At 46.8% G+C, this 26,601-nt stretch overlaps 4 protein-coding genes across 28 annotated transcripts in view; 2 read left to right on the forward strand and 2 right to left on the reverse strand.

Annotated features, from left to right (window-relative positions):
- Positions 1-258: 258 nt before the first annotated feature.
- The window catches only part of LOC121592004 (protein alan shepard), a 204,518-nt gene continuing 178,175 nt past the window's right edge, over positions 259-26,601 (forward strand). For 2 of the 24 annotated variants that reach the window (XM_041913182.1, XM_041913192.1), the window contains exons 1-3: positions 264-445; positions 2,482-2,906; positions 10,510-10,607. In XM_041913182.1, coding sequence (XP_041769116.1) covers positions 10,521-10,607 — 87 coding nt within the window. In that variant the 5' untranslated portion in view covers positions 264-445; positions 2,482-2,906; positions 10,510-10,520. Of the gene's footprint in view, positions 479-2,481; positions 2,907-10,509; positions 10,608-26,601 lie in introns of all 24 variants that reach the window. The other 22 variants (XM_041913167.1, XM_041913170.1, XM_041913171.1 and 19 more) reach the window with 22 other exon arrangements.
- Positions 14,045-14,840, reverse strand: LOC121592008 (adult-specific cuticular protein ACP-20-like). The gene is made up of 2 exons (XM_041913197.1): positions 14,625-14,840; positions 14,045-14,535 (listed from the first exon to the last, which is right to left on the reverse strand). The coding sequence occupies exons 1-2, from the start codon at positions 14,748-14,750 to the stop codon at positions 14,236-14,238; spliced, it is 426 nt and encodes a 141-aa protein (XP_041769131.1). The 5' UTR covers positions 14,751-14,840; the 3' UTR covers positions 14,045-14,235.
- Positions 14,813-19,700, forward strand: LOC121592006 (cuticle protein 19-like). 2 transcript variants are annotated; one of them, XM_041913194.1, is made up of 3 exons: positions 14,813-15,634; positions 15,706-15,757; positions 19,272-19,700. In XM_041913194.1, exons 1-3 carry the CDS (start codon positions 15,509-15,511, stop codon positions 19,598-19,600), a joined length of 507 nt encoding a protein of 168 aa, XP_041769128.1. In that variant the 5' UTR covers positions 14,813-15,508; the 3' UTR covers positions 19,601-19,700. The 2 variants fall into 2 exon arrangements, with proteins under 2 accessions (XP_041769128.1, XP_041769127.1); XM_041913193.1 differs by lacking the exons at positions 14,813-15,634; positions 15,706-15,757 and adding an exon at positions 18,887-19,106 and having other exon boundaries at positions 19,199-19,700.
- LOC121592007 (cuticle protein 19-like) lies at positions 17,320-18,089 on the reverse strand. Its single transcript, XM_041913196.1, has 2 exons — positions 17,909-18,089; positions 17,320-17,820 (listed from the first exon to the last, which is right to left on the reverse strand). The coding sequence occupies exons 1-2, from the start codon at positions 18,038-18,040 to the stop codon at positions 17,431-17,433; spliced, it is 522 nt and encodes a 173-aa protein (XP_041769130.1). The 5' UTR covers positions 18,041-18,089; the 3' UTR covers positions 17,320-17,430.

Here is a 26,601-nt window from a genome sequence, read left to right on the forward strand (position 1 = left end):
TTACAAATGTCGGAAAGATTTGCGGAATAATTTACCATTGCTTTTAAACTTCATTCACATCCGTTTTCCTTAATCGGGGGCTTAACTTTGCTTAGAACACAGAATTAATCTTTTTTTTATAATTCCAACCATGCAACGGACAACCGATTAACCGTCGCTGTGCGCATTCAAAAACACTAAAAAGCCGTACGAAGTGACAGCTCGCGCGAGCTTTCATCGCGCTGTCGCACGTCGGGTTCGGGTCGGGTGTTTTTGGCCAGACGCAGGGTTTGTCTGCCGGTGTGTGTGTGCGTGTGTGGAAGCGGAGGAGGGAGAAAAGTCACCAAAAACCCCGCAGCAAAACAGCCGACGACAACGATAACGTTGAAGAGAGCCCCGAACGACGATTCTGTCTGCTGAATTTGGCCGTGCCTGCGGTAGGTTGTGTTGTGTTGTGGTGGTAGTGGTAAACATCTGAGGTGATTCGATTCGTGCGTGCGTGCGTGTGACTGCAAGTTGCATATATTCCGGCCAAATGATCCGGGCTGCAAATCTAATTTGTCCTTTTTCCCAAAACGACACATAGAGAAAGACACACACACACCTTGCCTTCCCCGTCACAAACCGGTGCAAGGTGTAGAGGGGGGTCTGTGTGTGTGGAAGGTGCGAGTGACGTTACGCTTTTTTTCCTTCTTCGCTCTAATGCAAATCACGTGAAATCATAATCCTTCTAGTGCACGGTGCACGGTGATAAGCGGAAGGAACGAAAGGGTGGTGACCGTGCCAACAGTGATGGTGGAAAAATGTGTGTGCTTGCGCGCGTGTGTGTGTGTGTTTGGGAAACGGTAACAAACAGTGCAGCCCCGCTTTCCGTTTCCCGCGGTGTAGTGCTCCCAACACAGTAGGCCTGCATACACATTTGCAGCGCACGGCGGTAGAACAATGCGCCTGCGTGTGCACAACCAAACACACACACACACACACCCGCACACCCGTACACCGGTGGAAACAGAACGCTACGGAACACGGGGAACGGGCACCACGGAGCGGTGCCGAAAAAGAAACAACACGAAACAACATTCTGTACACCGCCCGGCACACCCTCCGCCCGTGTCGCGGTGGCATTTTTTTTTTGGCAGCAGCCGCAGCATCCTCATCAGCCAGGCCCAAGCCCGTATCAGTGGTGCTGTAATAGGTGCGGATGCTTAATCAAATTTAGGCACCGCACACACACACACACACACGACGGCGACACGAGCATACACACTTCTTCTCTCTTTTTTGCAGCCGAAAATAGAGCTAGAGGCCCTTTTGCGTCGGCCCTGTGCGTGCCTGTGCCGGTGCAGTTCCCTCTTCTGTCCGAGGGAGGAGGGGCTGTTGGTGGGTCTCGGATGCGGGTCTCGGAAGCTGTGATAAATTGATCAATCCTACCCGGCAATCAGTACAAGACGACAGGAGAGAGAGAGAGAGAGGGGGAGAGGATAGCAAAATGCCGACCCATAATGACGACAATTTTGGGCAAATCACATTCATGTATGCATTAGTGCTAGAAAGGGGCAGGCAGGAAGAGAAGAGGAGGAAATGTAGGAATGCAGACAGACAGACAGGCGGACGGGCACGATTGTTTAGCAGCCCTTATCGGGGACGGGGACGTTTAATAAGCAATATTTTATCTTTTGCTTTCGATCGTTACTATCTGTGAAAGGATCCGCTACACAACTCACACAACCAAACCAATGACGCTTTTGGTAAAATAACTTTTTTTTTGGGAAGAAGTAATACAAGTTTAGTAGGCGTTGTTTTACACCTAACGTGTGTAGGTTTTGTTAAGCTCCGTTTTGTTATTCACGGACGTAGGGAAACAGCTGTGTCCGGGTTTTCATCAACCCTCCTCGCTGTGTGTTTGTGCGTGTGTATACCGAAACCTGAACCGCGAAAAGGGACGAAAACAAAAACAACAATCCACGGTACGGTTTCTTGCGCTGTCCTTTCTGGTGTGTTTTCTGCCCCTATCGGCCTTCGCCGTCGCCGGTTCGTGCTCCGGGCTGAGCGGAAGTGCATGGATACGGTGCATAACGTGCGGACGAGTGCGTGAATCGTCTGCGAGCGGTTGTTTGGTGTGTTGGTGTGTTGCTGTCCGTGATATTGATAAAGAGCGACAAAAAGAAGAGACAGAGAGAGAGAGACAGACAGAGAGCAAGTGCATCGGAAGTGGCGAGCAAGAATGTGAGAGAAGAACAATAATTAACAAGCAATAGAAACAATTACCGAGCGCTGAGACGTGTAGCTTACCAAAGTAGGCTGCCTGTGTGTGTTTGTATTTGTGTTATGGTGGTGACTCTTGGCTTTCGCCGTGCTAGTCATCAGCCTTGCATTTGCATTTTTAAAGTTTATTATATCTTGTGCAACACAACCCCTGTATCCTAAGCCATATTTGCAACGCGTGCAACCTAAACGGTGTGTGATTGTAATTGGTTTGTTTGTGTGCGTTTGTTATTGCAGTCTAGGAGCGGTTCGCATCTCGTAATCCTTCCTCATCCAGGGGCAACCGTGTTTGTTTGGGTGCAGTGACCACTACAGTGTGTGCCGTATTTCTGTGTCCGTGTGTGTTCGTTTGTGTTGTGAGTGCGATTGTGCAAAAGGGGTCAGTCACCAAATCCGATTGGTGGTGCTTTCGTCTAGCAATTTCTTCCCTAATTCGTAGCATAAAAAACGCACTAAATTACAGGTTGCAAGTGCAGCGTGGCAGCGTGAACACACAGTAAAAAGTGCAGTGAACAAAAAAAAAACCGAAGTTCGTGTGAGTGTGTGTGTAAAAGTGTGAAATAAAACCACATTTGGCGAAATAAAACGGGCAGCGACAAATCGTGCAAGAGCAAAAAGCATAAACCAACCGAGCCGGGCACAGAAGTGACCAAATATTCACGGTACGTTAGACGCTTCTCCTGTACTCTCTCCCATTCTCTCTCTCTCTCTCTCTCTCTCTCTCTCTCTCTCTCTCTCTCTCTCTCTATCTCTCTTTCTTTATCCCCTCCAATTTCCGCGATGTTTTGCTGCGTGTTATGGTTGTTATTTTCATCATCCTTGACCGTCGTCACTGCAGTATGGTGCAGTTGTTGTCGTTGGTGTCTTTTTTGTTTGTTTTGCTCGTACAGAACAACTTGGCGGAACAACATTTGATGTATGGTTTTGTTTTGTTAAAAAACTTTCGACTAACATACCGTTGGAGGTTTTCTCTTTTTTTCGGGGGGGAATTTTTTGGCACACACCGGCATCGCATGATCGTAGATATGGTAAGGAATTTACTAACTTTTGGCCGAGTTGCGACAGCTTTGTTAATGAGACACTCTTGCAGTTCTCCTCCCCGCTGGTAACATTGAATTGGGATTTTTTGTTTGAAAATGTTTTAAATTTTCCTAATTAGACTTAATTTGAATTTTCCAATAAGACTTGGTTCATGTAGTTATAACTAGATAGTCTCGTGTCAGTTGAATATTCAAAAGAGGGTCAAAGATGTGTCCCCATTCTCGGTTCAACGTTCGTATTGGATCAAGGGTTGTGATGTAGTGGTGGTATGGAAATTTAAGGAGTGAATAGTTGTGCATTTGTAGTTTGTTACGTGTACTCTAGCTATTTTAATAAGTTTTAAGTACCTTGTCGACGAATTAGATTCAAGCTAATGAGGAATTGGAAACTAGTAGCTGCACAAAATAACTAGTCACTATCATTTTTTGAGCTTTCTTGTGATTTATTGAGCGATTTCTGCAAAAATACCTTCTCAAATCTAATCGTTGCATTGGATGATTATTTTATCTCAGGATTTGGATGAAAAACTGATGAAATTCGTCGTTGATAGATTTGACGATCAATGTAGACATTTTGAACGATTTGTGTCTTGGTTCAATTTCTACAGATCATGCTTTGATATAACTTAAAGATAAATACCAAATACCAAGAGCTTATAGACTTTGGCATCTTATATTTGTTGACTGAAGAACTCTTTGGTTGATTAAATTTTTACGATGTTAGAAATGAAATTTCATCATCTTCTTGCTTGTTTAGGTATTACATATTATTATTGGATATATTATTTTTGGAAGGTAATGATCAAGGTTAAAAATAAACTATAGTTAAAGTTACCTTCACTGAACTAATTAATAGTTGTTCCAGGATCCAAAGTCCAAAGTCCTGAGACCAACTAAAGCAATTCACTTACCATTTATCAATAAAAAACAACACCTGCATTGTACAAAAAGGTTGCCCGAGACATTTGTTTAATTTCTCCAAGCGTCAGTGTGCTTACCAAGCGCAATCATTTGTACAATGGTTTCCCGCACAAAGTGACGACAGACAGACAGGCGAGAAACAATGCGCGTAGGATCCCCGTTTTGACACCCCAAAAGTAAATGAGGTTTGGTTAGGAAACAATGCGGCTCAAATATTCTGCCGCCCCAACCAAGGCGAAAGGAAAGATGGAGGAGAGATTTGATGGTTTGAGATTTTCCTTCAACAGTGGCATCAGATTGTCCTAGGCAAACTTTTCCCCCCAACTAGCTGTGGTGAAGTAAGTATTGCCAGTTCCAGTGCTAACCCGAAACGTCTCGCAGTGTCCGACTCCGTCACAAACGTAGCGGTGTGTTAATGTATTCTATCGCTCACGCCCGAGGGCAAGTATAATTGAATTGGCAAACAAAAACCTTCCAATAAAACCGATCAAAGCGCGTAGAAACAAGGAAGTGGAGGTGGACCACTTTGTGAAGGTGGCAGGTGCCAGGAGAGCATCAAAACCTGACAGCTTTTAGTGAAGTTTGCCTGGAAAGTGGATCTGAAAAGAAGCGCAAAACCCCACGCACACGGCAAAACCCCACGTTATAAACTTACTACAGAAGCATAAACACTGCTGAAGTGTATGCGGAGAGAGCGTGCTGGAAGATCTGATCCCACCCGGGAAAACCCGGTGGGTAGGCGTGCTGCCGAAGGAAACTTGTACAGCAGCGCGTGTCAAGCTGCGTGACCTCTTGATTTACCCGCCGAAGCTTCTGGAAGCTCGGGAGGCGCGCTGCGGCGGCCGTTAGCAAACCGTCCGGCAGCGCCGGCAGTAGCATAAGCACCTTCTGCGGGGCTGCAAACTTTACTGCAAACTCAATTGGAACGCGCCGGCTTGAATGGGACTTGAGTTTCTTCTCATTAGGACAGCCACTACGCATCCGCCAGCTCCGCTCGTGCGCGAATCGATCGTGATTTTGCAATCTTATCTGTGTGCTTTCGAGTCGTGTACTACTACCAGATACACATACACACATTACGCTCTACGTACTACATCTTCTTTCTGTTAGGATAGGTTTGTATTTGAACGTGGATGATGGGGCCCTACTGTACCTTTTAAATGTACAAACAGAGCTCTGCACGCTCGGCAAGCATCCAGCGATGGTACGGGAAACTTAACGAGCATCTCCCGTCTAGCCTACGATTGGGAGGAACCACTGAATTCGGACTCCTGTTTGTCGATTGATTGAAAGCGCACTAGTTTGCCCGGAACTACTCCATCCTGCTAGCACTTGTGGGGTGGGTAGACGGAGGGCAGATTCCGCAAACGGCACTAGTTGGATTTCGAACTTGAAGCGAATGTAAGTTTCGTCAATGACTCAATCTATTGGAAATCCACAATATGGTGGTATGTTGAATGGCAGCTCCGGAGGAATAAGGCTGAAAAGAAGGTGCAGGATGTTGGTAGTTTGCAGTTTGCCATACTTGAAATAATTGCTGTCGAGGCAATCCGGCAGAAGGAGAGAAGGACCTTAAGGGTTGTCGCGACTAATTGCTCTCGTGGAAGGTTTTGCTCCTAAATCGCCCCAACATTTGGGCTCACAAGTTGGAATTAAATTTGGGACCCATTCGCATAATAAGACCTTGTTACCTAGGCCACCCTCAGGGACTGGTTAGACTACTTACAAACTTTTGTGCATTTGTGGTCTAAGGTTTTGGGGGAAAATTTCCCCGCTGGAGAAGGGTCACTTTGTGTCTGCGTTTCGATCACAACGCGTCGACCTCGATTTACTTTGCAAACAACATCTGCGATGCGCTGGATCAATAAAGGGCAGTGCGAACGGTCGAGGGGAGAAGAAAACAACCGCTATAAATAGGTCCATGGGTTTCTTCTCCCTTCCCTTGCATGGTTTGGAGCTCAACGTTTTCTTCGAAATAGGAAATAAAGCCCATTTGAAGAAGCACGAAGACGAGCAAAAAAAACAACAACCCGAAACTGCTGATTCGGACTGCAGGCAAATAGCAGTCGTTCAGATTTAAGGATTCCGATCGTTATTGCTCCGTGATGCTGAATTTCAATGCTCTCCGACCGGAAGATAGAACCTCTTTCCCGGACAACACTATTTATAGATCTGTGGGCCAGGCTCCCCCGGATCCTTATTATATCTTCGGCCTCGGGGCTGCTGGTTGCCGCTTTCAGCACAGCATAGTCTAAGCTCTGCACACATTATCGTGGGTCCCTTCGCTCCCCCTGTCTTGGAAATGGGAACAAATCAAACAGCCTTACCCCACTACTCCTCGGGTAGATTCTTTTCACCGTGCTCAGAGACAGATGTTTGGTGGTGACGGCGCTGGAGCTGTACCTTGTACCATTTGTTCGTTTAATCGTGGTTCGAGAATGCAGGGACCTATTATTTGGTGATGAACGTTTCGTGTACTTTAAGATAATGAATGCTGCGTCGGTGAGCTTGAACACTACGGACACAAGGGCAATCTTTAATGGAGGAAAAAAAAAGCAAGCAAGAAAGCCTTGTGATTTAGGATGGGTACGGATGCACGTGGCAGTGAAGGTAGATAACTCTGAGGGATAAATATTAGACGAATTTGTTTGGGAAAGGTTTTGAACGGGAGGAGCGGCAAGGACACTATTCAAACGAGGCAGAGAAAGAGATATCTGACGAAGGTACATTAAAATTGATTCACCTCACCATCGCGCACTTTGCGGTTTTCCGGTTTACAACCCTCCACCAGTGGCGTAAGTACCATGTAAAGCCACACAGGTGGGAATCCACACATAGGGTTTGGATTTTCGATTTTAGCGATTGGTTTTGTAGGCCGTGGCTTGTTGATCGATATAAGGATCGAACCATTCCAGACGGTAGAGCAGGTGGCGCTAGAAGTGATGGAGTAGAGCGGAAATGGGTTTCCCTTTCGGTGAAAGGAACCTTCTGCACAATTTGGTCGAAGGGAGCAATGTGTGTAGCTTTTGTGCGAGAGTGGTTGGTGGTTTGGATGCGAACCTTTCTCTAAAATGGGATAGACATTTCTGGGAATAATCCGGAAGCAAACACGGGGTAAAAGTTTACCGTAGCGACGTCCGTGAAACCCCTTTCTGCGGGAAGCGAGTGGTCGGGTGTACCCCAGTCCAGTTTTACCTGAGCGATTAGACGGACGAACTAATCGATATCGGTTCCGCGTATGGATATTGCAAAAGGGGAATATAGTGGTGGGTGTATTTTGTTGGCGAATCGATTATTTATTATTGGTGCATTTACGTGGAAACGGATCTGCTAGTGGGCTTCAGTAGAGCAAGTCTTCCTATTAGTAGTTTATAGCCGAATGATTATCGTTTGCAGTTGAAATTGATTTAGGCTACACAGACACTTTTATTTGCATTTGAACGTGGCTCCGGTCGGGCGGCCCCATGGGCTAATCGTCAACGCACAAGCTACACACAACAGACGACTAGAGTTCAATACTCAAATGGACTAGAGAGAGAGACAGTAGCCATTTTTGAAATATCTGTGTAGTGGAATGGTCTTTATTCAACCATTTCAATCAATAATGAATCAAAATAATCGTTAAGCATCGTAACACTTCTAATGATTTGATGAAGTTCATCTTGAAAGCTGAATCAAATGCTACTTCAAATGATGTGGTTTTCAAAGCTATAAAATCCACGTAAATAGAGATGATTAATATCACTAATCCATTCGACGTACCCCTCGCATGTAAACCTGGGTGTGTATTGTTTTATATTCCACTATCGATCATTAGGGGCCCCCAAAACGTGTTTGGCTATATTTATCCGCTTACCCGGTTGGTGCGGACGTGACCATGAAAGGATACGTATGAAAGGGGCCAAAAATAAAACGTCACGAAAAAGCGTCCTCCACAACACCAACAAAAAAAAAAAAACACATAGGATATTGATGTTTTCTGCCCTGGGAGTACACACCAAGAACATATCCCTTTTTTATATACAAAAAGCACACACATCCAGCCACGAATCCACCTCCGTCTTTGAGGAAGATGTCTTGTCCCATCTCCCGGCTCCTTAGTGTCCGTTTTCGTTTGCCTTCCTCATTCGGGGCCTACCATGGGACGTCCCTTTCACGGAAGCGTGTGTCGTGCATCGTGCCAGGGAATGGGCGAGATTTTCGGGGTAAAAATAGCTCAACTTCCAAACAAATGGCAGCGAGTGGGCTATTCCGTTTATGATTATGCCATCCGTTCTGCCGATGGAGACAGCTTTTTTTTTTGTTGCGCTGTTGTTGTTCGGAATGTTGTCCCATCCTAGCTTGCACAGCTTCCCAATGTTCCTATTCCTGGACGTGGCGAGCGCGCCCGAGAGAGAGAGAGATAGACATGTTTGATCGGAAATGAGGCCATCCCTACCCCCTCGGTATGTAACCACAGGGAAAGCATTTTTACTACTACGCTCCTACCGTTTCTGTTCCTTGGACCATGAGGACTATTTTTAGTCGCAGGCCCAACTCCCCTTTTCTGGACGAGTTTCCTGGAGCATGGAGCAGCAAAAGGCAACCCGTGTGTTGCAGCCCTACAGTTTTGGTTGCTTTGAAATTGTGGCAACGAGAGAGAGAGAGAGAGAGAGAGAGAGAGAGAGAGAGAGAGAGAGAGAGAGAGAGAGAGAGAGAGAGAGAGAGAAGCAACGAACCGAGTGGACATAGTTTGAGCCATTCTTTACCAGCCGAAACTATGGAGCTTGCTACTGAGTTGTTTTTTTTTTTGCTTTCTGTTCGCTATGTCTCTGCATAATGCTGTGCGGAAGTACGCCGAGGCTGGTGACGCTGTGGCTGTGCCATCATCCTGCGCTCGTGCAAGTGGCGAGACGAGTGCGCGCTCGGGCCCGTTCCGTGCCGTTGTCACGGTTAGCGCCCCGGTGCACTGGTGGTGGTCAGCAGCTCAACCGCCCAGGGATCAGACAAACAAAAGTTGGAAGCATAATTGGTCGTACAGTTTTCCGCCCCGCTACCGCCGCCGCCGCCGCCGCCGCCACACATACTTCCAATTCTTCCGCAATGGTCCATCATGGAGCACTGGCATACTGCTTTCATTTGCATAGGGATGCAATAAATTCCGTACCGCTCCCCCCACTCCCGTATCCCTTTCCTGTGTTTGTTGCACCATGAAACCTCTCGGTGCGCCCGCCAGTCGATGCTTTATGGTGTTTCATAATGCTTTGTCGTTGATATTGAATAATTTCTCAAACTATCACTATCATCGGTGTCGGGGGGAAAATCTCGTGGATCGGCAGGGACGACCTCCTCTGTCTCTGCATTGATTTATCATACTGCTGCTGCTGCTGCTGCTGCTGTTGCACTTTCTCCGCAGCCACCTGTCCGCACCGCAGTGCAGGATGCAGTGTAAAAATAAAGTTCAAAGTTCAATATCTCTCTCTCTCTCTCCGTGGACAAAGTCTGGCCCGACAGTCGTGGCGGAACTGGAGTGATACGGAAAACCTGAAACCGTTGTGGAATCGATTTCGCCCCGTTCGGATTCAAATTGTTGTTCAAACTTTCTGTTCGTACTGGGTGGGATTTATGGGTTCGGTGTTACCGGGCGGAGGTCGTACGTTTGATGGTTTATTGTGTCATTATGTCTTGAGCTTGTAGGCTAGCTTTTCCATCACCGTGTTGTGGTACATGGGTGGTGGTTTTTCGGGGGTAAGGGAATGCGAATCGTTGGCAAGGCATTCTAAAGCTTCCTTTATGGTTTTAATAATTTGTCGTATTGATTATTCAACGGTCGTAATGCCGCTCATACAGCTCGACTTCACGCATTTGTTTTTCACTTAAGACAATGCTTTTTCTATGCAAATTCAATCTGCTGCTACTGCCGCCGGTAAATTGTATCTCATCATATCAACTTTCCATTACCCCCCCCCACCCCCCGTAAGCCCCAGATTGAATTGATATCGTTTAACGTATTTTATGAGTCGCGACGAAAGTGGTTCCTATTTTACAAACGACTCCGCCGCCCGGTCATTGCAACATTGTCGTCCACCGGTACCTTAATATCGCAAGATCCCTTACGCTCCATTAGTATCGTATTCTTTGTTTGTTTGTTTTTTTTTTGCTCGTGCTCTGCTCTGTTCGATGCTTTCCAAGCGAATCAGTGTCAGTGATCGCATCCCACCGGACCTTATTTTTATTGACAGTTTTTCCGTGCGGCTTACTCTCTCCCCCTTGCCTTTCCTGTTTGTCGCTCGCTATTTTATTTTTATTCGCTTCCTATTTGCAGTGCAGTGCAGCATGCAGCAACCGAGATACAGTCCGGCACCGCCGCCTCCGGCCGCGCTACGCCCGCAGATGGTCCCGAGACATCAGGCAGTACCGAACGTAAGTAAGCTTTGTTGTTTGTGCTTGGTTGTTAGCATTCCTTTTCCCCAAAGGTGCTGCCCGGGTGTAGCTTTTCGCTTATTATTTTTGTTTTAGTCCGCGTGTGTGTCCTGCTGCTTTCGGGCCGCGTGCTCTTTGCTTTGCACAAACCCGAGGGGGGAAGTGATACAGGGTTAGGTGCTTAGCGGATGGAAATGGCGAAAAAAGAGGAATGCCACTTTCGGGAAGTGGAGCTGTGCACCGTAAGAGCAGCAGCAACAGCACCAGGTGCACTGTGGTGTGGCCAAAGAACTCAGTAACTGTCAAAACAGTTACGGTTCAGTCGTCCGCTTGATGGTTAGTAGGATGTGTTATCGTTCGCCGTGTGCTATGGATCATAGTTTGAAGAAGTGGGAGTGGGTCTTTTTTTGAATATTTCAAACATTTTCACTACCGCGATGGGATGGGAGCCGACCGACGGGGATGAGGCCGAGCCGACGCGAAATACCGCGAAAAATTGTTTCGACAGGAATTCTTCGCATGGCAAAGCTTGAGAGATGCCGCTGTCGGGTGGGTATGATACGGGGCTGTGAAATTGGTGCAAAGTGGAAATCTGATGGCGGTCTGGCTTGGTTTGGAATTCATTTCGCGTGCCGAGCTGTGCTTTTTTGTTTGGTGTAGTGTTTTTTGTCCGTGCAGGTGGACGACATTAGAGTGACATTGTGGCGGACAAATAGATAATTTTATCAGTTGATTGATTTTCAACACGTCGAAAGGTCAAATTTGTGATCACTTTGCCACAAGGATTAGCTGTGTCCTTACTTTTTTGCAATTTGATATAATTTTGTAGATGTAATGTGTCAAACAGCTTTTCTCAATAACATTGAAAATATGGTAAATATCTTGAAGAATTTGGAAATTGACGAAAAAAAAATCAATATCAGATTTTTGGACATCGTGATTGTTGCTGTTGTCTCCCCTCCGATGTGACCTCTTGTAAGCTTACCCGTGTATCACTTTCCTGTAACACTGTCTTTGAGAAGGACTTAGACAATTCAGCAATCGATCGTTCGATGCAGCCACCGAAATGCACCGAAAACCACAGAATCAATGAGATGTAAATCGCTAAAATAATTATACTGTGGCTTCCTTTCCATTTCCTGCACGATTGGGTAGTGCACGCTCGATAGCTCCACTGCACAAGCCACAGAACCGTAGATGCAGTAGATGGGGGCACCAAGAGCATCGGTCTAGGGTGTACGGTTTTGTGGGATAGAATTCATTACAAGCTTACCCAGCACAGTCTGATAATGACTTAAGCGTACTAGCGATATATTGTACCGAAGAGATATCATCATGCCTCTGTCTCCCAACCCACCACCAACCCAACGAACGAACGATGGACCAATGGAGCAGGCAGAGACGGAGAGAATGGTGAGAAGATCTTTGCACTAGACGACTGCGAATGAAGTACGTGTGTCCCGTCCATTCGTCATGTGTCCCTTTTGGCTAGTGGGCGACGAAAGTTCTCGGAATGGCACTGTCGGCAACGTTTCGCCCGTTTTTGCTGCCATCACCGAAACGGAAAGCTCTCCAACAGGTAACAAGGGTTCGGGCGGTGCAATGGTGGGTCCTGCCGATGGCAACGGTGACCACATTGTCCGGAATGTTACATGGCTTAAAAATGTAATACTAGACGACAGCCGAGCATGGGTAGTGCGCTCACTTCTTGGCGATGGGGATTCTGCCCAGCCGGATGGTGCCGCTGTAAATGCATTCTGAAACTCCAACCCCGTGTTCCCAAGGTGCATAAAGTATGGTATGGTGTGGGACGGTGCGGCATACCTTCAACCGATCGTGCGTTACGTGCAGAAGCACATTCCGTTTTGCCATTCCTTTTGCCGCTTTACCACCCCGCCCGCGAACATCATGCCTCTACATGATTCTGCCATATTGCACACATAACTTCCTGCACACACTTGCGAGGTGAAGCGGTACCGGGAGTACATTCGGGCGGTGCCTGATTTGAATACGCAACGCTGCTCTTGAAAAGCCATAGAGATAGAGAAACCGATAGGCTGTGGAGACTGCGGCACGGATTAAGCATTGGTCGTACACACCTTTCGGTTCTAAATTTGGACACCGTTGCGTCCGAACCCAAGCTGCATTCCACGGCCTGCACACACACACACACACAACGTGACCAATGTGTGCAATTACATCGGTTCGGTATCTTTTGTTCCCACCGGGCACGCCTTATCGCACCGTTTCCCGTAGTGCCGCCGCTTCGTACTTTCAACCAAATATCTTTGCCGGTCAGAGATTTTCCTCCCCAGCACCCTCCCTCCTTCCCTCCTCCTCCATGTTTGACCGGAAACACGTTTCGTTTGTTGTTGTTCCATATATGGGCAGCTTTCAGTGTGTTGTGTTTGTGTTTTGTGTACCGCTGGCCTAAAAGTGTCGAACTAATTGGTTGTTTGGTGCAGCACTTGTTTCCCTATGCACAGGGCAGGAGTGTGTGCTGGGCGAGGATTTGTGTGGGGTCACGGGGATTTATTTCCGTGACTTACCGCTACAACTTTTCCATCCATTGTTTCATCTTCCTAAGCTTTTCCGATTCATAGGCACTTTTGTTGTTGTTGTTTTTCATGTCTCTAAAAGCTTCCGAGAACACAAGTGCATCTTTTAGTGCCGCCGCTCGGGCTTAGACAGCCGAGAGGGTGGGAGCGGCAACCCCAACTGCACAGCCAATTCACCGTATTCACCAGCTGGCCAATTACTTCAAAGTTACGAGGAAATACTGCCGGCCGTTTCTAGTGCCCGAGCCCGCGCCCCGCTCGGGTTCTTATGCAATGCTGGCGTTTCCAGTAAGTGACTCTCCGTACGTGGTCTGGAGCGTAGTTGGAAGATTAGTTGAAATTATAGTAATAGAAATATACATGGTTTCGGCTTACGGCACGCTTACTCCACGTGCACTAACCACGCGCGTCGGTTACGGTGGATCTAAAACAAAAAAGGCTGCACTTCTTCCAGTAGTGCACACGAACACTCATTGGGTTAATCCCCGTCACTTGCTGGTGTAATGGTACTTCGAGCACACGGACCAACGAGGGTTTTTACAATGAGCACGTTTTTGTGCAATGATTTTATTGGAGTTGAAATTTTGGTTGAATAGTGAGATTGGGTGGAATCTGGACGAGTTGAGTTCGTGTGTAGCAGATGCGTTTAAAAGGAGCTAAGCTCTGATAAACAATCACTTCGCTTTGATTGAGATTTGATCCTAGCAATGCTTCAGGAATGTGTGTTTGGGGGAACTGCGTGGGATATTCTTTATTGGGTGGATTTAATTAAAATATAAATTTGATGGTTCATCATCTCTTTCGTTTGTATAACAGTACGCTGTAAAATAGTTCGGATGAGTTGGGCGTCGGCAGCGAAAAGCAAATAAACACATTGGATTACATTTTTGCATTCATTCATTCACTTTTTTATGTAGGAATAGCACAGTCTTACAATGACGAGATATGGACGGGGTTACGGGAAAACTCTTGGACGTAAGCTTGGGGTTGGGTCGTCAGATCAAAGGAACTGAAATCGGAAATCGGAAACGGAGATATCCTGGCCGCTTGGACATTGTGGACGCTGCTGCCTACTGGCCACCCTGCTCGAATCCACCCTTGCCAATGTTCTTGACGATGGCCTCGAATCCGTTCTTGCCGTCGGCGTGGTACTTGACCACACGCATCGAACCGTCCGGCTCCTGGACGGTGTACTCGCCCTTCACCACATCGCCGTCGCGCACCTCCCACTGGCTCTTGTGATCACCGGTGTGGTAGTCCTTAACTCCGTACTCGAACTTGTACTTCGGGTAGGCATAGTAGTCCTTACCCTCGTAGCCGCCCTCGCTACCACCGCCGATGCCACCACCGATGCCGCCCTCGAAGCCACCCTGCATTTCAAAGAAAAACATAAAGATATTTTAAATCAATGGTCCCGTATTATCATTTCAGATAGGAATACATCGCAAAGAATACACACCTGTCCACCGCCGATACCACCGTAGTACTTGTACGGGATGTGCTTAACCTCACTGACGAATCCGTGATGCTCGTAGGCTAGGGCAACACCGACCAGCGCCAACGATACAAGAACAATTTTCTGCATTTTGATGGGTTTTGGTTTTTGTTTGAACTGTTCAGCTGCTACTCGAAGGAACTGCTGCTAGTAGTGGAAGCGACTGCTGTGAGCTGAGTGATACATTCTAGCCGATGCGGTTGGGTTTTTATACACGCTCGAGCTTGGGGGTTTGTTTTTGCCCACGCCCTTGTGAGCCTTGCCCGGGCGGGGTACTGTTCGTCCTAGTGGTCAGGCTCTTGAGAAAGACGCTAAACCTCAACCGTCCGAACGGATGTGTCTATTACGCTTGGGCTTCGTGTTGCTTTCTTCTTTCCGTTTAGCACGCGATTGTACATTCGGTGGCTTCCAGTGTGTCTTCATTGCAGGTGCAACACCTTTATGGTGGGTGCGCTTAGGGGGGTTTTAATTCAAACAACAAGGTTCTACCAGGTGTGAAACGATTGCATACACTTTATGCACCAAGACGTATTGAGCCGCACCCTAGCAATCCATACGCTGGCGTTTGAAGTAGCTCTTGCTCACTGGACCATATGACCGATGAATTGATGTGTACGCGTGAAAGTAGCCCATTGGAGGGTGAAAAGATGTTAGGTTTGGTTATTGTTCGACCTTCTGCAAGGCCACCGTTTGGAATGTAAATCGGCTCGCTGGGCGCGCGATGTGTGGTTGATTGAATAAGCTAGTATAAATAGGCAAGAATTTGATCGAAGACAGTATCAGTTTCAGTTGAACATTCTTAAAGTGCAGTTAAGTGCAATAGAACAACAAAAAGCAGCAAAAACAAAATGTGCAAACTAGCGTTGGTGGTCCTGGCACTGGCTGGTGTTGCCCTGGCTTACGAGCATCACGGATTCGTCAGCGAAGTCAAACACATCCCGTACAAGTACTTCGGTGGTATCGGCGGTGGACAGGTATTTACGGGCGGGTGTGTTGTGGGCGAAAGGATTGGATTTGATGAAAACTTAATTTATTCTATAATCAGGAGGGTGGTCTGGAAGGTGGCATCGGAGGTGGCAGCGAGGGCGGCTACGAGGGTAAGGACTACTATGCCTACCCGAAGTACAAGTTCGAGTACGGAGTTAAGGACTACCACACCGGTGATCATAAGAGCCAGTGGGAGGTGCGCGACGGCGATGTGGTGAAGGGCGAGTACACGCTGGATGAGCCGGACGGTTCGACCCGTATCGTGAAGTACCACGCCGACAGCAAGAACGGATTCGAGGCTGTCGTCAAGAACATCGGCAAGGGAGGACTGCAGCAGGAGGGTGGCTCGATCGGCGGTGGCATCGAGGGCGGTATCGGCGGAGGATATGGAGGATACGGCCACGGCTACAGCTACAGCAAGCTCAAGAAGTTCAACTAAAACGATCCTAGTGGAGTGGTTGGGATGAAGTGTCAACCGGAGCAAAGTGTTATGTACATAAAATAAATATTGCAAGCAAGAATACTTCAATTCTGTTCTATTGTCTCTATCTACAGCGGTTAGGGAAAAATCACGAAAGACGTTGATTATGTTGAAATCCTAAGCAGAATCTTCGATGTTCTATTTCTGATTGGTAGTGATATATTCTTATTTTGTGATGTATTTTCCACTAAGACATGTTTGATTTGGCTTTTTCCAATCATTTTTAAATGTGTACGTAAGCTGTTTGGAAAACTCCTCAATCTGAAGATACGGTGTCTGGCTTAAGTTCATATTAAATGTTGTACAAGTAAGATTGATTAAGAATCCTGCAGTTGGTGGAATAAGTTCACTCAATCGCTTCTGATAATACCTGGTTCCATTACGCTTTAGGACTTTATTGTATTTGAGTTTTGAACCTTAGAAAGGCATATGGTTCTCCTTCGTTGGAAACGTCCAATGAGATGCTTATGAATAAATCTAAACAACGAAAACATATCCAAATCTAAGAGAGATACGCCTTTGTCCAAAATGAGAATCGTCAAAGATTTTTATTCACAAAACTGCTAATTCGTCAAATTCAAGTTTTTAATGCTGCGTATGTCGGTAATTGGTTTCATACCACATTGACTTTAATTGGAGTTTTTGGCTGAAATAGTTGTTTGTTGGAACATCTTTTATGTGTAGCTTTTCTATTAATTTTATCAACTTTACGATGGGTAGAGCTTAAGTACGGAAGATACGAAGCGTGTGCCATCCTCATCGATGTCATTCACTGCTCAATTGCTGCTTGAAGGATGAAATCTATGACAGTTTCTTCACGCCAGACATTAAGTCTAATTTAATTGGGATGTTTCCCATTTTCTTTACAATCACATCCCAAACCGAGCGGACCCTTCTGATGATGTGCTTTCTAGACAATTTAATACCTAGTCGTGTGTAAGAATGTGTGTCTTCTTGGCATGTGCTTGAGTAGACGTCTTAGAGTATGGATTTTAGAATGAAGTCTTTTTGATGGGCAAGTTGCTTTCCAAGTTTAGCTGTCAGTCCGTTTAGTTTACTTTTACCGTGGGGCCTGTGTTACGCCTGAGTTGAAGTGAATTAGCCAGCACATGTTAGTGATTCCTTTTTGCTCCCTAAATAGTGTCCCAAGTTGCTCAAGTCACACAGATCAATAACGAGCAAGTCGACCAAGTGTTCAATTTCATAGAAACTGTATTATTTCATGTTGCTGCTTATTTTTTCCTGTACACAATCAATATCAGTAGATCCTCATTTTCGCTAATACTTAGGGGGACAATGGTTTTAGTTGAACTTCTTCAGCTTGCTGTAGCTGTAGCCGTGGCCGTATCCTCCATATCCTCCGCCGATACCGCCCTCGATGCCACCGCCGATCGAGCCACCCTCCTGCTGCAGTCCTCCCTTGCCAATGTTCTTGACGATGGCCTCGAATCCGTTCTTGCTGTCGGCGTGGTACTTCACGATACGGGTCGAACCGTCCGGCTCATCCAGCGTGTACTCGCCCTTCACCACATCGCCGTCGCGCACCTCCCACTGGCTCTTGTGATCACCGGTGTGGTAGTCCTTAACTCCGTACTCGAACTTGTACTTCGGGTAGGCATAGTAGTCCTTACCCTCGTAGCCGCCCTCGAATCCACCGCCAATTCCGCCTGCGATGCCACCCTCAAATCCACCCTGTGCCGCCGAAAACAACAGAGTACAACTTTAGTCTTCAGAAACTCGAGTGCGCCAGCCATTGTTTTATCGGCACTATTTATCTTACCTGTCCACCGCCAATGCTGCCGCCACCGAAGTACTTGTACGGGATGTGCTTAACCTCACTGACGAATCCGTGATGCTCGTAGGCTAGTGCAGCTCCCAGCAGGGCCAGCACGGCAAACGATAGTTTGAACATTTTGCGCTTAGGTTAGGTTGGCTTTGCTGAAGTTGTCCTCCGAAGCGTTGTACACTGACTGGTTGCTGTTGAGTTTGCACTGGTTGGTTTATATACTAAAACACACACGTTTGCTGTGCGTTGCCACTTCTTCGCGAGTAATCAGTACATTTTGGAAGAACGTTTTGCTTTTTCGATTTCTCCATCAACTCCGCGAAGCCGATAAGCACGAAAACCGACCAACTGTCACGAGGAAAACCTAGCTGCGTGTTGAAGGTGCAGCTGCAACTTCTTAGCTAATCGAGCCCATCATCGACAGGGGGGTGTTGGTTTCTAGTGGCACGCGAAAGACCCACGGAATGGTTGGGACATCGCCAGGCGTTGCGGGTGTGTGCATAAATTAACAAAAAAAGGAAACCACTTTAAACAAAGCTCCACCATAGAATGCATGCACACGCTTCGCTATCGTAGGGCGTTGGGCTCGTTACAAATGACCCGCAAAAAAGTGCATCCAAACAAGAACGGTGTGTTTGAACAACCTACCCAAGGGTGCCTTCGGCTTTACATTGCACAGTGGCGAACCTAATGAATCGGGTGAAAATTTGTGATTGGGCGTGTACCGCCGACAAGCGGTGCACGCGGAAGCGCTCATCCGCGAAGAACCTTGGGCAAATCGATGGAGAAATTAGTGCTGCAGTTCTTGTCCAAAAAACGCGGCCCGATGGTTTACGTATCCTCGGATATGTGCATACATTAAGATTGGATGGTGTTTGCTTTGGAGAATGCCCTTCGCTCTACCCTCGGCAGGCAAGCACCATCCCTGTGGAAGGGTTAAGTGGATAATTGTGGTATAAAAGCGATTCTAACGCCCAGTTGATACATCAGTCATCATCGCAGTCCTCTACCGCGGAGCAGCAATCCAAATCCTTGCAAATCTTTTAAAATGATTAAGTTTTCGGCAGCATTGGTGTTGGCACTTGTCGGTGTCTGTCTGGCGTACGAGCATCACGGATTCGTGAGTGAGGTTAAGCACATCCCGTACAAGTACTACGGTGGTGAGATTGGTGGCGGCTTCGGTGGCGAAGAGGTGAGTTTTCTGGGAGAGATAGGTCGACTGTTGGCAGGAGTTTCGCGTACTATTGATGCATTGTTTGCTTACGTGTGTGTGTGTGTGTATAGAGCGGCATTGGAGGTGGCATCGGAGGTGGCATTGGAGGCGGAATTGGCGGTGGATTCGAGGGTGGCTACGAGGGTAAGGACTACTATGCCTACCCGAAGTACAAGTTCGAGTACGGAGTTAAGGACTACCACACCGGTGATCACAAGAGCCAGTGGGAGGTGCGCGACGGCGATGTGGTGAAGGGAGAGTACACGCTGGATGAGCCGGACGGTTCGACCCGTATCGTGAAGTACCACGCCGACAGCAAGAACGGATTCGAGGCTGTCGTCAAGAACATCGGCAAGGGAGGACTGCAGCAGGAGGGTGGCTCGATCGGTGGCGGCATCGAGGGCGGTATCGGTGGAGGATATGGAGGATACGGCCACGGCTACAGCTACAGCAAGCTGAAGAAGTTCAACTGAAATGTCCGCCCCTGCTTTACATACGAGATGCATCGGTCCGTTGTTTTCCCACGTACAAAATGGTTCCTAGCAAATAAAGCAATTGTCTGAGTATTCAAAATTTGCAACGAAAAAAGTTGAAGGTTAAGGCTGGGTAAATCAAAAAGGTTTGGCGAATGGCGGGGGAGAGTTAGACGGAGGGGAGCCAGTTGTGTTCGGTGGTTTGATTGAAATTGTTCGCCTGTGAAGCGTGGCGGAAAGATTTGGCAAAGTTGGCAACGCATGGTTGCACGCCGCCGCTTTCGGTTCGGTTCCAACCGTGCAAACTTTGGATTGTTATGTACTCGTTTAATTGGGTTGAGGAGAAGAGGTGTTGGGAATGTTGCAGAAGGTGAGCTGGGGTTGGTGTTCTGTTTGTTATGGAGAGCTGATTCGCGCTTCTGTCTTCCGAATTGGGCCCAGAAATTGCTATCATCGTTGGTTTGTTATGAATTGTTGTTGCATGGAAGAATTTGATAATTAGCGGCAGCATGAAAATATAGTTTTTCTTCGTTGTATTTTTGTAACTTAATGTTTTAATCAGTTTGACCTTAGTTTGATTCACATTTACTATTTGATGCACCAATCAGTCATTGAAAAATGACAGTGTTTATCAATAATTGTTAGTGATCCAGAATAGATTCCATCCCAGGACAAGTGATGTGCAAGATCACGACGTTTTCATTACACCACGCTAGCCACTCGTGAATGTATGGTGAATTAGTCTATTTATATCACAAATGCTGCTCGCTACATTTATGTTCTGAATAATTTCGATTGTGTTTTTCAAAGATTTGCATGATGCTATGTTAAAGCATATTTATGTTGGAAAATTGTGCTTTAACCTTACCGGCAATATGCCCCACCCACACACACACACACACACTCGGCCTTTTCTTAATGTTAAAATCAACAAATCGTTCCCCAAAATGCACCTTTACGCTTGCGTGGTATTGCTGCTACGACTTATCATCACACATCGCTGCGAAAGCACCAAAACTTCCACATTTGTTTCGTTTTCCATTTCCATACGGTAAGTGAATCAAAACACCGTATTTCTAGTATTTCCGCCACGCGTCCTGCTTAAAGTATACACACACACACTCACACGCGCCGTACCCTTATCCCTTAACAACTCCCGTAGGGGCTTCCGATTCGCCCACATGTTCTGATTGCTGCCCCAAAATTCCACCACATTTGTAAATGTGTGTGCAAGCGCGCGCGCCTGTAGCACACACGCTTGGTGTATTTTGATAAACTTTCTTGCCTGCTCTCCTCAACAGCTGGAAAAAGGTGATTTAGAGTGAAGGTGAGCGAGGGGAGCGACATTTTTGGATGGCAAGCGCCGGGCCGCCTCAACAAGACACCGGCGAACATCGTTTTCATATACTTTAACCTTATCCGCCGCCGGCTTCTTTGGCGGCAGGCAGAGCAGCGACAAGTGCAAACGAATAATACGTTCGTTCCTCCTCACTATGACAACTCTAATGTATGCGTAAATAAACAAACCCATCCAAAGACACGGCATACGGGGCGACCGAAGGGGCTGTGTTTCTGTAGTGTTGGTTGGTTACTTTTGGCTTGTTGTTGCGACGAGGGGGTTAATTTTTGTTGTTGCAAAAGGGGTGGTGAGTTTCGCGCTCGCTGCTACGATGGCGGCAGCGGTGGCGGTGGCGGTGGCGGTGCACGTTTTATTTGCACTTCCATTTTTATTCCTCACACCAACACCGGCACATCTGGCGGTGTATTTGTTGGGGCGGTTGGGGGGTTTCTCGACTGCTCTATTTTCCTTACCGACGCTATCAAACGCACACGTACAAGCTGCGATCTTCTTATAATAGAATATGGTCTCGCAGATCGAGCGTTCTATTTTTTTTTTTGTTGCTGCTGCTTGGTTTGTGCTACAAACACCAAAAGACACACACACACACGCACACATAATCGTATGCTGTACGTAGTGCGAAATGGTTCGTGTTCGCAAATTAATCGCGAGCACGAGAGAAGGGAAACCAAGACGCTTGCACAAGACCATTCACGCCATGTAGCGCCCGCGATAAGTGTGTGCCGAAGGGAATGGGGGTGTACGGTGTCGGGCGCGTATTGTTTGCTTTGCATTGCAAACGAGCAACGAATTTAGGAACAAGAAAAAAAACTGTGACACATACATAGGGTTGAACTGTTTCGTTAGTTCCTTCTTTCTACTAGAGGTTGTCTTGTGCGTGTGGTCGCTGGATTGGATTGGTTCTACGTTTTTCAGACGTTACCGGTCACTTGTTCGCACGAGACGCCAACGAAGATGTCGTGTAATTCATTCCAACCTTGGAATCGATCGTTTTGCAGCTGGTAGCGTACAGCGGAGGGAACAGTGTGGTCACAAAAACACTTTATTTTGCACCATAATCCTCATTCAAAGTTGCCAAATTCACTGTAACCTTGCGAACATTTCAATAAACTGGAGGTGAATTATTTGACAAATTTTACCGTACCTTTTCTACTTACCGTTCCTTGAATAGGGCACAAGAATAATTTATGAAATGTCCCTACTGGACTTCGGACACGTTGAACAGTCCTGCAGGAATGCTGAGGTTTTTTGGAACTTTTTCAACTCCACACCGTTTCGGACGGACTAGAATTTATGGTGCCCCAAATGGAATCGATAAACATCTTGTTCTGATTGCTCTGTGTGTGTGTGTGTGCAACACATGGAAAGGTAGGAAGAAAACAAGATGAATGTGATTCGGTGTAACACACTGCCACCGAGTTAAAGAAAGCTCCGCTCAAGACCTAAACACACGGCAAGGATGAAGAATCCCGGCAATATCCATCTCCGAACAGCGTACGCCTTTTTTCCCCCGTACACGACACGACTGATTACGTCATTATGGGAATTATGTCGACATCAATTTCTTGACAGCACATGGGTGTATGCAGTGAGCAGTTGAGTGTTTGCATTGCGCTCTCCATCTCCGTTCGATCGTCCACCGTATCGTCGTCAGCAATGGGAAAGGACGACGATGCGACGTAGAGTGTGTGTGTGTGTTTTTCTATTATTTCAATGTTTCCCCGTTGTTTTGTATTGTTTCCATCCTGCGAACAGGAAGGAAAACGGCATGCAGCTCCATCGTGTACGTAGTCTGAATTTGATTTGAGTTCATCTTGTTGAAGCGAGCTCTCCATTTATATAGTAGCTTGATTGTCTTGTGCCACTACGGCGGAGAGTGGCCCGTTTTGAGCACGTGTACAACAGTGCAGAGAATACAGCTCGTGCCAGGTAGGTGGAGTACTTGAAATGATTTGATTTTATCTTTATCATCAATTACACAAATGGACAGTTCGTTTTCCTGTCCAGCTGGAACTCAGTGTGTGATGGTAATGCAGGCTGTAGTAGAAGTAGTTAGAGGACGCTCTTGGCATTTTACAACAAAGCCAAGCGCACAAGGAAATGGTTAACACCGGAACTATCAACAGCACACCTAGAGACGTGATTGGGAGGATTGAGGTTTGTTTACCATCCCAATACGACTTAGCAGGAAATTGGCTTGAAGCGGAGAAAACAAGTAGGCGGCAGTGCGAGAAGGATTGGTTTGCTGGGAAAAAGAAGTAAACAGTGAACTACCTTTTCATTCCATATTACTGCTCTTCAGTGGTACTGGAGCTGTTAAAGGTGTTGGGGGTTTTTAATTCAATCGCACTTTCAAGTGGCAGGAAACGAACCTCTAACCTCTTGTTAGGTGTAGCACCCACGCGGCAGAGCCGACAGGAAGCTGGAAACCAATTCAATTCAGCTGATGAGAGAGTCCTGTACCTCGGTGTTGGGGCGCACAACTCCCAAACCCCCCTGCTTTCCAGCAACCACCGTACCCATTTTACAGTGTCAATCCATGTCGGTGGGAAAGCGTTTTATCCCTCGGGGAAGCAAAAGGAAATCCACATCCAAGCACGAACGTCACTCGCACGGTTTTTGAGCGCAATGGCTGGTGCAATGTGTGTTGTCGCCCGTTGTCACTGCCAGCCAGCCACATAACTTCTCACTTTTAATCGAATCAATGTGTAATGTCACACTCACTCACAGGCGGAACCACCTTCCACATGTGTGCAGTCACCGCTGGCCTGGCCTCAGGCATTGGAAGTCGAAGGTTTCGAGTTGGTGTTTTGTGGTTTCGTCTCATCTCCCGGCACATCGTGTGGGAGAGTTTGCGACGCGCTCGGGCGGTTCTACGTACCGCGGGTTGGGTTGTGTTTGTCCCCACAAGGAAACCGGAAAAGGGCAAAATTAGATTGCATTCTGTACCGTTTCGAAGAGCAATAACAGCAGCAGCAGCAGCAGCGGCAGCAGCAAACCGCGCGGCAACGTTCCGTTTCGCACGAGAATCGCTTCTGGGGCGTTAAAGCTCAGTCGAGAGACATTAGGCAAAGCTACAGAAGGACGCTCGGAAATGGTTGATATTCCAATGCTTTGAAAGCATTTTGATAGCAATTTCTAGTTAGCAAGCGATGGCGACGTATAAAGTTTACCCTAACGTGTAATAAATGGCGTTTTTTGGGGCTCCTTTCTACTCGACATCCTCGCGAAAAATGGACGAGAAAATTCTACTACAAACTAATTGTCACACTCGTTCAAATGCAATCTCATCTTGCCGAGCTGCTCCGTCTTGCCAAATTTGTGGCACAGGCAAAGTTGTGAAGAAGAAAAGTTGGAAAATTAAACACTATCATAGCGGTGACGCTGGGTGTTCTAGCTTCTATTCGATGTGAAACTTTACAAAAATACGATTTAAAAAAAGCGGGGTGGTGCCACACAATTTTAACGCGCAGATAAAACGAAACGCGAGTGAAGCATGCTCACGCTGCGAAACTTTTATCTTCCGCAAGTGCGCCCGGTAATGGGCGTTGAAGTGGTTTTGGGAACAATTTTCATCTGCCCCGCTAGTGCTTCACTGTGCCACGGTTGCGGTTTGCGTTGGTTTTATGTTAGTAAGAAGTTGCTTCTTGTTTTTCAACCTTCATTGTACATCTTTTTTATATGTGCTACTTTAAAGGGATAAGTGTTGTTACGCTTTCTTGTTACAATTTCAAAATATTATTATATTGTGCTGAAAACGTGTTTCATCTGACAGATCTGCCCAAAAAATGTATTTTGGGCTATACACATGATCCTTTACACATTTTAACCGGCCAAGCGTGGAGCGGAAGCATGGTGCCGTGGTAAATACTTGGGCTAGCACACAACTCGTCTCGGGTTGGATTCTTGTCGGCATCGAACGGGTCTTTATGTGTTGAACATTGTTATTGTGTGATGTTTCAGTTTGCTTTTACTTTAGGTTAAAGAGCATATTAATGTACTCTTCCTGATGAAGCTTTTTGTATAGTGTACCATTAGTGTTTAATGGACAAATAGAAGAAACTACGAACCACATACTCTATATTCCGACTGACATCTCCCCAGCAAGTGGATTGTTGTGTGTGGGTGTGCCGCCGCCGCCGGTATAAAGTCGGAAACCCTTGTTTTAAGCGCAAAGACAAGCCATGCATCATGGATTGCTCGCGTGAACGGGCATGTGTGTGATTGCTGTGTGTGGACACGAGCCGTGGGTATGTTATCACCAAGCGTGAGAGTTGGTGTGTGCGGGGGGGGGGGGGGAGTACAGCTTAAGTGTATTTCCACCCACTATTATGTTGTTATCAGTGTCGGTGGTACCATTTTCAACGCCGTGCCGGCGCGACCTTATATGTGGGTGTGGTGCCGGCCGCCATCAGTACAGAGTTGCGGTTTATCTTTCTTTTTTATTTCCTTTTTTATCTTAAGCACGGTCAAGCCTTACAATCTACTCTAGCCAAATAGTCAGCACGCGCTCGTGTGTTAGTGTTGCCTGCCCGCGGGTCGTTAGTGTTTAGCGCCTGGTGGAACGCTAGTCCGCGGTACAAGATAAGACCCCCGTACACCAAATCCTTTTCACGACTTCCGGTATTTGGTAGTACGCGGGCGCAATTGGAAAGCTCAAGGTGTGGACTGCCAAGAAGAAGAGACGTAACCATACATTAATTATACTTTTAGGGAGTTTGGTAGGTTCATTCATGACTGCTACATTTATTTAAATTTTCTTCCCGAACATCAATCATCAACACTGGAGCCATCCACGTGAGAGCAGCTAATACACCTGTAGTTGTGTGTGTTTGTGTGTGTGCCTATGTTTGTGGTAAACGTCATTGGGGGTTCTCATCGTCTGTGACAGCTGGTGGTGAGTAGCAGCACGGGTTGAAGCAAACTGTCAGATGCGCTCTCTACAATCGGTACCTCAGCAGACGCCACTCAGCGTGTCGCGTGTTGTGGGTGTGCGAGTACCACGGAAGCGCACTTGCTCGTGTGCATAGTTTTCCGCTTACTCACCCCCCATGTTTGTGTCTCTCCCTTCTTGTTGGTGTTTATCTCTCATTCTCTTTCCCTTCGATATGTCTCGCACTCTCTGTAAAACGGTCATGTTCTTGCATATGTGCAACGTGCACGCAATTTATTCTCTCTTTCGTATAAACAATCCTCTCTCTCTCTCATGGTTTCATGATTTCACCTCTACGCTCACGCGGAAAGTGGAATTAATTCCATTTGAACGCACGCACACTGGTGCACGATTTTTCCTCAATTTGCTTGGAAGTTTGTTGGACCCAGCGTTCCAATGTCGACCAAAGAGCGAACAAAAAAAGAGCAAACGACCACACTGTGTGTGTTTGGTTGAAATTGTGAGCTTACGCGATGCGTTGCGATACAATTTCTGCAAGCAACTCTTCGCCGTGATACGCGTGTATTTGTGGTTACCACCGTCACTGCTGCCACCAACACACCAAACCGAATCGATCCATGTTTTCTGGTGGAAAGCTGGGAAATGTGTTTCGCATCCGGAGTGAAACCGATTGTACACCCTTCGATGGCTTCCAGGCTCTCACGTCATAGAAAAAACTCCATTTGTAGTGGTGTGTTGGAAAAATAA

This window comes from Anopheles merus, chromosome 2L, assembly GCF_017562075.2.
Source record: "Anopheles merus strain MAF chromosome 2L, AmerM5.1, whole genome shotgun sequence".
NCBI classification, from domain to species: Eukaryota; Metazoa; Arthropoda; class Insecta; order Diptera; family Culicidae; genus Anopheles; species Anopheles merus.

Bases quoted from the DNA above. Each gene is read 5' to 3' on its own strand.
- LOC121592008 (XM_041913197.1), bottom strand. From the start codon at position 14,750: ATGCAGAAAATTGTTCTTGTATCGTTGGCGCTGGTCGGTGTTGCCCTA. The intron at 14,536-14,624 runs GTGTGTATTCTT...TTTGAAATGCAG, and splicing joins GTGGTATCGGCGGTGGACAG to GGTGGCTTCGAGGGCGGCAT.
- LOC121592007 (XM_041913196.1), bottom strand. From the start codon at position 18,040: ATGTTCAAACTATCGTTTGCCGTGCTGGCCCTGCTGGGAGCTGCACTA. The intron at 17,821-17,908 runs GTAAGATAAATA...TCGGCGGCACAG, and splicing joins GCAGCATTGGCGGTGGACAG to GGTGGATTTGAGGGTGGCAT.
- LOC121592006 (XM_041913193.1), top strand. From the start codon at position 18,963: ATGATTAAGTTTTCGGCAGCATTGGTGTTGGCACTTGTCGGTGTCTGT. The intron at 19,107-19,198 runs GTGAGTTTTCTG...GTGTGTGTATAG, and splicing joins GCGGCTTCGGTGGCGAAGAG to AGCGGCATTGGAGGTGGCAT.